Source organism: Rhinopithecus bieti, unplaced genomic scaffold (assembly GCF_001698545.2).
Source record: "Rhinopithecus bieti isolate Rb0 unplaced genomic scaffold, ASM169854v2 scaffold_9899, whole genome shotgun sequence".
Classification (NCBI taxonomy): Eukaryota; Metazoa; Chordata; class Mammalia; order Primates; family Cercopithecidae; genus Rhinopithecus; species Rhinopithecus bieti.
In genome coordinates, this window is record NW_016806979.1 from 6,097,374 (window position 1) to 6,108,468 (window position 11,095).

General features: G+C 58.0%; 2 protein-coding genes across 13 annotated transcripts in view; both read right to left on the reverse strand.

Annotated features, from left to right (window-relative positions):
• Nucleotides 1-5,964, reverse strand: part of PIK3R2 (phosphoinositide-3-kinase regulatory subunit 2) — an 18,695-nt gene extending 12,731 nt beyond the window's left edge. Inside the window, exons 1-2 of the mRNA XM_017879561.1 lie at nt 5,793-5,964; nt 2,812-3,628 (exon numbers count right to left, since the gene is read on the reverse strand). Of these exons, the coding sequence (XP_017735050.1) occupies nt 2,812-3,205 (394 nt within the window). The 5' untranslated portion in view covers nt 3,206-3,628; nt 5,793-5,964. The remainder of the gene's footprint in view (nt 1-2,811; nt 3,629-5,792) is intronic.
• Nucleotides 5,965-7,716: 1,752 nt separating this feature from the next.
• The window catches only part of MAST3 (microtubule associated serine/threonine kinase 3), a 58,206-nt gene continuing 54,827 nt past the window's right edge, over nt 7,717-11,095 (reverse strand). For 10 of the 12 annotated variants that reach the window (XM_017879474.1, XM_017879467.1, XM_017879466.1 and 7 more), the window contains one exon: nt 9,333-10,209. In XM_017879474.1, the coding sequence (XP_017734963.1) occupies nt 9,674-10,209 (536 nt within the window). In that variant the 3' untranslated portion in view covers nt 9,333-9,673. Of the gene's footprint in view, nt 10,210-11,095 lie in introns of all 12 variants that reach the window. The other 2 variants (XM_017879471.1, XM_017879469.1) reach the window with 2 other exon arrangements.

Genomic DNA, 11,095 nt, shown 5'->3' on the forward strand with positions numbered 1-11,095 from the left:
TGATCTCCTGACCTCGTGATCCGCCCGTCTCGGCCTCCCAAAGTGCTGGGATTACAGGCTTGAGCCACCACGCCCGGCCCCACTTTTCTTTTCTTTCTTTTTTTTTTTTGAGACGGAGTCTCGCTCTGTCGCCCAGGCTGGAGTGCAGTGGCCGGATCTCAGCTCACTGCAATGCAAGCTCCGCCTCCCGGGTTTACGCCATTCTCCTGCCTCAGCCTCCCGAGTAGCTGGGACTACAGGCGCCCGCCACCTCGCCCGGCTAGTTTTTTGTATTTTTTAGTAGAGACGGGGTTTCACTGTGTTAGCCAAGATGGTCTCGATCTCCTGACCTCGTAATCTGCCCGTCTTGGCCTCCCAAAGTGCTGGGATTACAGGCTTGAGCCACTGCGCCCGGCCCCACTTTTCATTTGAAGGAACTGAGGCCCAGAGAGGGCAGGTCCTGTGGCCAAGATTGCACAGCAGGTTGTGGCAGAGCCCAAACCTGCTATATGACTTTCTGTGGCTGCCGCAAAAAAATTACCAACTAGGTGGCTTCAAACAAGGGAAATGTATGTATTAATTAATATATTTTTTTGTTTTGTTTTGTTTTGAGATGGAGTCTTGCTCTGTCGCCCAGGCTGGTGTGTAGTGGCATGATCTTGGATCACTGCAAGCTCCATCTCCCGGGTTCAAGCGATTCTTGTGCCTTACCCTCCCAAGTAGCTGGAATTATAGGTGGGTGCCACCATGCCTGGCTAATTTTCGTGTTATTTTAGTAGAGACGGGGTTTCACCATGTTGGCCAGGCTGGTCTGGAACTCCTGACCTCAAGTGATCCTCTCGCCTTGGCCTCCCAAAGTGTTGGGATTACGGGCGTGAGCCACTGTGCCCAGCCCGCTTCTCCCTGCTTGATGCAAACAAAAAAGTGGATGAAGGGAAAGAAAAGGAAAATATCCCAGCCTGGGTCAGAACAGCTTCCTTCCAAGGACCATGACCCGTTTTCTTAATCATTTTGCTTCTAAAAAATTATTTTCTCCCCAGGTTAAAATTTAGAAAAGAAAGAAAATTCTTGCTCCCCTTTTGGAAAAGCCGAAACTCCTCCCCGCGGGTGCCGGCGGCATCCTGGGCCCAGCCCCCTCCCAGCCCTGGCTTCCCAGCTCTACAGGGCCTTTTGTGTGCAGCATCCCCGCCTTAGCAGCACGCTGTCTGCCACCATTGGACGCTGCTCTGGCCCTCAGCAGGGACGCCCTGGCACACAGCAGGGGCAAGCTGGGGCCTGCGAGCCCTCCCTGAGTGATGGGCCAGGTGGCGCCTCAAGCTGGAGAAAGGCCCAGCTGCAGTGAAAACGCCAAAAAAAAAAAAAAAAAAAAAAAAAAAAAAAAAGAAAAGGACAAGGGGAGAGGAGGTGGGTGACATTCTGGCCGGTGGGTTGGGAAACTCAACCCTGAGAGTGGCCTGGGATCAGTTTGCAGAATGGGGAGGGGGTTCCCATCAGAACCACATCAGCCCGACTTCACAGGTGAGGAATTGTGGCTCAGAGGGGCTGCAACCTCCCCCGTAGGTGCACAGCCAGGTGGGGCTCAGGTGACTTCAGCACATTTCCGAGGGGTTGGGTCCCAGCATCCCCAGGGACCAGCCCTGCTGTTTCCAGCTGAGGAAACTGAGGCCTCGAGGGGGAGGGTTCTGGCCGAGGTCACATAACCCTGGAAGATTCAGAGGGTGGGGCCGTGTATGGTGGCTGGACAGAGGCCAGGCAGAGGAGGGAGGTGGCTGTTACCAGGGGGAGAGGCAGATTCTGGCTGGGAGCCCGGACGGGGCCACCTCCTGCTCCTTCAGGCCGAGGCAGGACGCAGATCTGGACCCTGGAGATACCAGATGCCGGAGGCCAGGGCCAGTGTCACACCACCTCGGCACCCCCTATTCCGCCCTGCGCTGAGGGACTGTGATTTGCCTTTGGGCAATGTCACCCTGGCACAAAGCAGGCCTGGCACCTCCCGGGGCTTTGGCCTCCCTGGGTGACCAACTGGTTCCAAGTGCGGCATTTGATGGCCGGCCTTGCGCTCAGGCCTCCCAGTCTGCACATAGGGCCTTTTGCTGGGCTGCTGGGAGGGTCGGAGCAGACCCTGCGGGGCATGCAGTACCCCTCGGCCTCCTTCTTGCAACCCGAGCCTCAGTTTCCCCAGCCAGTGCCCACACTCCCTGCCCATCAAACAGCAATCACTGAGTGGCCTTGGTGCCCTCGAGTCTCCACATCTGGCACACTCCTGGCAAGTGGCAATGGGCCAAGGGTCTTTGGGGAGGGATGTGGGGTCCTCATACTCCACTGTGCTATGTGGCCTCAGCTGAACAGCCCACATCCCACTCTCCTTGTGGCTTCATTTTGTAAATCAGGGTCTCCAAAGGGGTTCTTCAAGGAACCCTGTCTGTAAAATGCAGGATGAAGCTAGGCTGAGCCTCTGAATCCTACTGAACACTCTCCATTGTCCTCAAAATAAATCCCACCAACCCCTTGAGGCCGGCGCACATTGCCCTCCCCTTCCTCCCTCTGGTCCTCCTGCTGGCCGTTCCGGCCATTAAGAGTTCTACTCCACAGCCTCTGCCCTCGCTGCCCTCACTGCCTGGAGTCTCCACTCTCGCATCTTTCCATGCAAGCCCCCTTCCTCATGGTATGTGTCACCTCCTAACACACTCTCATCCTTTCTTGAACCAGAAGCTCATGAGGGCAGGACCAGGCCTTGTATCCACTGCTGAGCCTAGTACTTGACAGTAGCGAAGACATTTGTCAAATGACCAAATGTCCCTTTTCCTCCTTCCTTGGAGATCCCATTGCCTCACTGGACAGAAGAGGAGACCAAGGGTCTGAGGGGACCACCCCCCTTCTCCAGTGCCCCTGATTGCTGCTCACCTGGCTCAGGGGCCCCATCACGGGGCCTGGCGGGCAGTGGGCGGGGGCCCCGTGGGCGAGGGCCGGGCCGGGCCAGGGCCACGGGCCCCAGGAACTCGACATAGGTGCCAGGAAAGTCACCTCGCTGCCGTGTGCGCTCGTTGAGGCCGGGCATCCAGCCCACGCTCTGTGGGCAGCGCTCGCCACCCTCGGCCACACCCAGTGCCTGCAAGGCCGCCCGGCTCACTACCAGCACGTCGCCAGGCAGCAGCTCCAGGTCCTCTGGCCGCTCCCGGCGGAACGGGTACAGAGCACGGTACTGGAAACCCTCAGGGCCCGCCATGGCCGCGTGGGTGGGGTGGGGTCTGGATGGTTAGGTGGCTGCTTGGAGTCCCACTGGCCCCATTGGCTGGAGCAGGGTTGGGAGGGTCCGCTGGGTTGGCTTGGGGTGCTGGGACCTCTATCTCCAGCAGTCACAGGCGACCACGGGGGCCGCTCATGCCTCGCTTCAAATTATTCCATGACCCTTACAAGGGCCACTCGTCGCTGGCTCCACCATTCGTCAACTGGTGGGAGGGGGTTAGTGGCGTGGTGTCAGGTCACTGGGCCACTGAGTCCTCCATCAGCAGGTGAGGCTGGGGCAGGCCGCTCACGCCCTCACATGGAGGGCCATGGGCGCCCAAGGGTGGCGGCTCTGCTGGCTGCACCAGATGAGGGAGCCAAGGGTGCAGGCTGCCACCATGCTCGGCCAGCCGAGGACGCCGACCTAGGGAGACAGGGATAGGGCAGTGTTAGCCAGGCCAACTCCTCTCACCCCCAACATGGAAATGGGCCCAAATCCTGATTTGGAATTCCCCGAATCACTGGGGGACCCTGGGGTCAGTCCCTCTCAGGGCCTCAGCTTCTCCATCTGTAAAATGGGTCTACTGACAGCCTTCCCTTGGAGCTGCTGGGAGTAGAGCTCCCAAGAAACTGCCCCAGGTATACTACATGCTCAGTAAATCAGTTTTTCTTTTTTTTTCTTTTTTGAGACAAAGTCTTGCTCTGTCACCCAGGCTGGAGTGCAGTGGCGTGATCTCAGCTCACTGCAACGTGTCTCCCAGGTTCAAGTGATTCTCCTGCCTCAGCCTCCCAAGTAGCATGCCACCACGCCCAGCTAATTTTTGTATTTTTAGTAAAGATGAGGTTTCACCATGTTGGCCAGGCTTGTCTCGAACTCCTGACCTCAAGTGATCCGCTCGCCTTGGCCTCCCAAAGTGCTGGGGTTACAGGCATGAGCCACCTTGCCCAGCCTGTTTTTTTTCAACAGAGGTGGGGTCTTGCTATGTTGCCCAAGTTGGTCCCAAACTCCTGGGCTGAAGCAATCCTCCCGCCTTTGCCTTCCAAAGTGTTGGGATTACAGGCGTGAGCCACTGCACCCGGCCAGTAAACAAGCTTTTCATCGCCCCTGTTACAGAAGGGGAAACTGAGGCTCAGAGCAGGGAGGTGTCTAGGGCCATGCGGTAGGCCAGGAGGAAGCCAGGACTTATACCTAGATCTGCCGACTTCAAGACCCAGTTGGACATGAGGGGGCAGCAGCCAGGTGACCAGATACCCAGGGTAGGGAGGACACAATGGGGGCCACTCCGGTTGCTTTGGGAGCTCCATGGAGGGGTCAGGCCAGCTGAACTAAGAGGTAGGGAAGGAAGTCCAGGAAGAGGCCCCTGCACAAGCAAAGGCCTAGAGGTGAGTCCAAGCAAATGGACCGCCAGTCTCTGCAGAGGAGGAGTGAGTGGGCTGGCAGGTAGCTCCAGCCTGGGGCCCAGAGTAGGTGCAAAATGCAGATGGGGAGCTGCTTAGAGGAACCTTAGCCCCAGGGAGGGACAGGGAGCCAGGAGAAGGTGGGGGTACTGCAGCTGAGGAGGAGGGGAGGCTGCCAGCCGCAGGGCATTGATCATTTCCCCAGGAGCCCCAGTCTGGGGAGGCAGAGATGGGCACAAATTCCCAGCCTAGCCCTGCAGGTTCAGACCTCCTGTGATGGACAGGGCTAGGGTGACGGATGGATGTGCTGTTCTAGAGAATGGATCATCACAGTGGATAGGAAGGCGCGCTAGGCATAGGGAACGGCACATGCAAAGGCTTGGCAGCGGGTAAGCTGCTTGTCAAGGATTCAGGGTGGCTATAAGGATAGGTGCTATCCACCAAGGGGCCCGAGTGTCAGGTGGAGGCTCTGAGCATCCTTCAGTCATGGGGAGCCCCAAGAGGTGTCCGAGCAGGGCGGAGGGGCGCCACATTCTCGGGTGCCCAACTTACCCACTCCCAGGTCTCTATTACCCTCGATCTACAGGTGGGGAAACTGAGGCCCCGAGAGGGGATGCCCAGGGAACCGCCTAGATCTGCCTGCCAGCCCGCCCCCACGCCCCGGTGTGCGCGCCCCGGGAGCAGCGCTCCTCGAATCCGGGAGGCGGGAGGGGCGGGGCAGGCAGGGCTGGGGGCTCCGCGGGTGAAGGCAGGGCCTGCGCGCTCACACAGACGCGCACTTGGGTCTGCATGGACCCGACTACCCTGCTAGGGGACCTGAAGTGGGATCGACCTCCCCCCTGGCCCTCCTGCACCCTATTCCGCCCCGCACAATGCCTGGGCGCCCCTCGGTACTATTCGAAGCCCCATTCCAGGCAGGGCCTCCCTTCATTTGGGGCCGCGGCTCCAGTCCCGTATCATGGACGCGGGGAATACCCCCATTCTGCCCCGACCGTCCCAGGGAGCCTGCACCGCTGCGGAGCCGAGCCCGAGGCCCCCCCCCTTGCCTGCGTCCCCCCCAGTTCCCGCGGGGCCCGACGCAGCCTGGCGCTTGCGTTCTGGCTTCCACCGGGGCCCCGCACTGCCCCCAGGCGCCCCGCGTTTAAGCATACGCCCAGCCGCCCCCGCCACGAGGGCCAGTCAGGACTCACCTGGTCGCGGTCGCCACCGCCGCCGCAGTCGCCGTCACACCAAACCGAGCCCGCCCCGCGGCTCCACCGCGGCCACCGTCGCCGCAGCCGCGGGATCCCCGCCTCTGCCGCCGCCACGGTTCCGAGCGGCCTGGCCCGCCCCCGGCGGAAATGCCCGAGCGTATTCGGGCCGGGCGGGTGAACGGAGGCCGAGGCGGAGTCTGAGAGGAGGGGGCACCCGAGTGTTTCCGGAAGTAACCGAACGTAATCCCGCGGGACTGGTGGACTAGAGGGTGCCCCGAGACAGCCGAGCATTTCCGGAGGTAGCCGAGTGCAATCGGGTAGGCGAAGGCTCCGAGGCTAGGCTCGGCTGAGCTCGCCTGGGCTTAGAGACGCCCGAGCGCTTCCGGAAATGGCCGAACATTCTCTCCGGCTGGACTGGCACAACGGAGGCCGATCCCCGAGACCGCCGACCGTTTCTGGAAATAACCGAATGTGCTCAATGCCCAATGGAGGCCTTGGGAGTTTAGACTCAGAGGCGACCGCCAGCTTATGGAAATTGCTGAAGCATAGATGGTTCCGGGGGCAAATGAGGCGTTCTCAAGCTCAGCAAACAGGAGGCACTAGAGTGGGGAAAGGGCCTGCCGCGCAAAAAGCAGAGGTCCAAGAAAGCCAGGGTTGAAGGAGTTTCCATGGCAACCCAGAGCGTCCGGAAACAGCCAACGATCTCGACCCCTACGGGCACTAGAACTTAGCCGACTTGAGCCCAGATACCAACTGTTTCCGGAAATAGCCGAACGCTCTCGGAGATGGGGGTGTAGCCAAGAAGGTTTGCAAGCCGGCTGAGCGCCCCGGAAGTAACGGATTGCTCTGGGGCTGGGCTGCGTTCGGCTACAGGGAGTTTTATGGCAGAGCGCAAGCTAAGACCAGGATAGAAAGGACGCGACGATTGCTTATTTTATTATTATTATTTTTTGAGACGGAGTTTCGCTCTCGTTGCCCAGGCTGGAGTGTGATGGCGCTATCTCGGCTTGCCGCAACCTCCACCTCCCGAGTTCTAGCGATTCTCCTGCCTCAGCCTCCCTAGTAGCTGGGATTACAGGCATGCGCCACCACGCCCGGCTAATTTTGTATTTTTAGTAGAGACGGGGTTTCTCCATGTTGGTCAGGCTGGTTTGGAACTCCTGACGTCAGGTGATCGGCCCGCCTCGGCCTTCCAAAGTGCTGGGATTACAGGCGTGTGCCACCGCGCACCGCCGCTTATTTATTTTATTAACATAGCTCAGGGCGTCCAGGAGGTCGAGGCTTCAGTGTGCCGTGATTGCGCCACTATACTCCAACCTGGGTTACAGAGCGAGACCTTGTCTCAAAAACATAAAAATAAAAAACATAGGCTGGGCGTGGTGGCTCACGCCTGTAATCCCAGCACTTTGGGAGGCCGAGGCGGGCGGATCACGAGGTCAGGAGATCGAGACCACCCTGGCTAACAGGGTGAAACCCCATCTCTACCGAAAATATAAAAAATTAGCCGGGCGTGGTGGCGGGTGCCTGTAGTCCCAGCTACTCGGGAGGCTGAGGCAGGAGAATGGCGTGAACTTGGGAGGCGGAGCTTGCAGTGAGCAGAGATCGCGCCACTGCACTCCAGCCTGGGCGACAGAGGAGACTGTGTCTCAAAAAACAAAACAAAACAAAAAAAACATAGCTCAGGGCCCAGATGTCTGGAGGAAGCTTTTAAGGGCAGAGCTATGATGGAGTACTCATAAGGAAAGGGTAGCAGGAGGCCACTACCAGCGATGGCATCAGGAAGAATCTCAACAGCAAACTCCTATGCAGCCCTCAAAACCCACTTGCAATGACTTTAAGCCATGGGTCTATTTCACTCCGCCCCCCTCCCCACTCTTCCCTTCCTCCTTTCTCAGCCCCTCACAAATCCAGACGTTGGAGCTCATCTTTGTAAATACGGGCTTTTATTCACTGCCAGCTCCAGGATGGAAGGAGGGGGTGAGTCATGCACAGCCTTGGTCTACCCTCCAACACTAGGCAGTGCTGGGCAGGGGACTCAGAAAGGGATGCAGAGTGGGCTGTTGATGTCTGGAAAGCTCCCTCACCAGAGTGCCCAGTGGGTCACACAGCATCATGGGGGATGAGCTAGGGCTGGAGTTGGCTGTATCTGACACCAGACCCTCCATTCAAGCTCCCTTGATGACAATGCCCACAACAGGGTCTGGCTGATGCTCTGTTCTGCCACGACTCCTGCTGGGTGATCATGGGACAGGTTTCCGCCCCTCGCTGGGGTCTCAGCTGCTTTGTCTGTAAAACGGAGGTGATGACACCACCTCCAGCCTTCTCAAGGCTGGCTGAGGGAGAAGCCACGTAAAAGCGCTTGGCACACAGTAGGTGCTTAATAAACAGTCAATGGGATTAGTCTTGTAAACACAAGGAAACTGAGGCACAGAGTGGGAAAGCCATTTTCCCAGAGCCACACAGTGAAGCTGAAATTCAAACTCGAGCCTCAACTGGGTTTTCTTGCTTGAACTTCATCCCAGAGAGGCTCTGACATATGGAGGGAACCCCTAACAGGTGTTTCAGACACATCACGGCCAAGGGCTCACTCTGCTGGGGGCCTCAAACACACGGCATCTTGTCCAGGGTAGACTAGACAAAGTGAGGCCGAGGCAGAGCCTGAGGGGAGGGGACACCGAGTGTTTCCGGAAGTAGCTGAACATAATCCCGCAGGACTGGCATACTGGAGTGTGCCCTGAGACAGCTGAGCATTTCCGGAGGCTGCCTTGGCAGTGCCAGGTGAGGCCTATGCCTTCCTTTATCAGTGACCACCTTGGGAGCAGATGACCCCTCTGCCCAGATCCGGTGAACACCTATTCATCCATCAAAGCCCCAGCTCCCACATCCCTTCTCCAGGCTGAAGCCAGGGGGATTGGAGGCAGACTCTATATATATAGAGTAGGCACTGCCTGGGGATGGCAGCTATGACGGTGGGAAGTGGCCTTCAGAATCCAGTCCATCGTTGGGATTACATTGTTTTGTGGGTGAGGGGAATCGTTTACGGACACTCCAGGTTGTATCCAAACTGGGCCAGTACAGGTGACTTCAACTCAATCCCCTCAAATGGGTGGGTATGGGGAAGGGAATGAGACCAGGTAACATAAAACACTTAAAAAGTACAGAAAAACTAGAAAACACAAACACAGATGACTTGTCCAAAGTGCTTCCTTCTCAGCCCAGAGGGCAGGGCCTGCAAACAGGGTCCCAGGTGCCTGGGGCAAGACCTGGCAGCCGCCTGCAGGGGGCGGCTCAGTCCGGCTATCGCTTATAAAAAGTAATAAATTAGGCTGGGCCCAGTGGCTCATGCCTGTAATCCCAGCACTTTGGGAGGCCGAGGTGGGCAAATCATGAGGTCAGGAGTTCGAGACCAGCCTGACCAACATGGTGAAACCCTGTCTGTACTACAAATACAAAAAATTAGCTAGGCATAGTGGTGGGCGTCTGTAATCCCAGCTATTTGGAGGCTGAGGCAGGAGAATCGCTTGAACCCGGGAGGCGGAGGTTGCAGTGTGCTGAGATCATGCCACTGCACTCCAGCCCAGGCAACAGAGTGAGATTCCATCTCAAAAAAAAAAAAAAAAAAGTAATAAATTAGTTGCAGGGATTTGCTGCTATTTACAAAGCTACCCTTATCCCCCATTCCTGCCCCATCCAGCCCCCTGATTGACACCAGAACACAAGGGAAGTGATGTCTCCACCTTCCAGCAAGGACCAAGATGGCTTCTTGCCTTCTGGGTGTCAGGCTGGTGGCTCAGTCCCCATCCAGGCGTGACTTTACAGAAAAACATTGCACAAGGAAACGTGTGACTTTGAGGCCAGGGAGAGACGTGGCAGGGGGATCAGTCTCTCCCGGTGGGCCCAAGAGCTACTGGCACGGCTTCCTCGCCCTCCACGGCAATCTGTGGCACTGAGGCGGGCAGCCCAGTGGCCTCCTCCTGCGGCTCATCGAAGCTAACCTCCTGCACGGCCTCCTGCTTCTTGAAGGAGTCTCGGCGCTCGGACAGGTGCAGCCGCCGCATGACCACGAGCTCGGCTTCTGGCCCACGACTGCGCCGCCCTGCCTCCCCATCCAGCCGCTCCCCTGTGCCCAGCTTGTCAGCTGACTGGCCTCGGCGCAGCCGCGGGGATCGGGCAGGTGCGGGTGGGTGCCCGGGCAGGGGTGAGGGCGAGCGGGGTGGGGGCGCAGAGATGGGCGGGCAGGCCAGCGGGGAGGGCGGGATGCTGCTGGTGGACTTGCGACGGCCAGTCTTGGGGCGGGGTGGCCCAAGCTTGGCAGCCAGGCCATGCAGGGAGCTGGGGCGGGTGTGGCCAGCAGCAGCTGGGGAGGCGGGGCTGCTGGAGCTCGGGGATGCGCTGGGTGGGGATGCAGTGGTATCTGTGGGTGATAAGTATAGGTCAGGGCTGCTGGCCTCAATGTCCCTAGTCCGGAAGTGGAGCTGTGGGACTGATGAAAACTGCTAAAGCCCACATCCTTCCATGTGGCCACCCATCACGCCTGGTTGTTTTTGTTTTTGAGACAGGGTCTTGCTCTGTTGCCCAGGCTGTAGTGCACTGGCTCAATCATAGCCTCAGCCTCCTGGGCTGAAGCGATCCTCACAACTCAGCCTCCTGAGTAGCTGGGACAACAGGTGCACACCACCATGGCTGGCTAATTTTTTTTTTTTTTTTTAATAGAGTCTCGCTCTGTCACCCAGGCTAGAGTGCAGTCGTGTGATCTTGGCTCACTGCAATCTTCACCTCCCAGATTCAAGTGATTCTCATCCCTCGGCCCCCTGAGTAACTGGGACTACAGGTATGTGCCACCATGCCTGGCTAATTTTTGTATTTTTAGTAGAGTTGGGGTTTCACCATGTTGGCCAGGCTGGTCTCAAACTCCTGACCTCAAGTGATCCGCCTGCTTTGGCCTCCCAAAGTGCTGGGATTACAGGCATGAGCCATCATGGCTGGTTCATGCCAGACTTTTCTGCCTCCTGCTCAGGGTTGTTTCCTTGGCCTAGCTCTGGTGAACTACTTACCCATCAAAGCCCCAGCTCCTACTCCCCCTCCTCCAGAAAGCCTTCTCTGTATCCCTTCTGGTTTTTTTTTCCCTTTTGTTTGAGATGGGGTCTCACTCTGTTGCCCAGGCTGGAGTGCAGTGGTGCAATCATGGCTCACTGCAGCCTTGACCTCCTGTGCTCAAGTGATCCTCCCATCTCAGCCTCCAGAGTAGCTGGGACCACAGGTGTGCACCACCACACCCACCTATTTTTTTTTGTATTTTT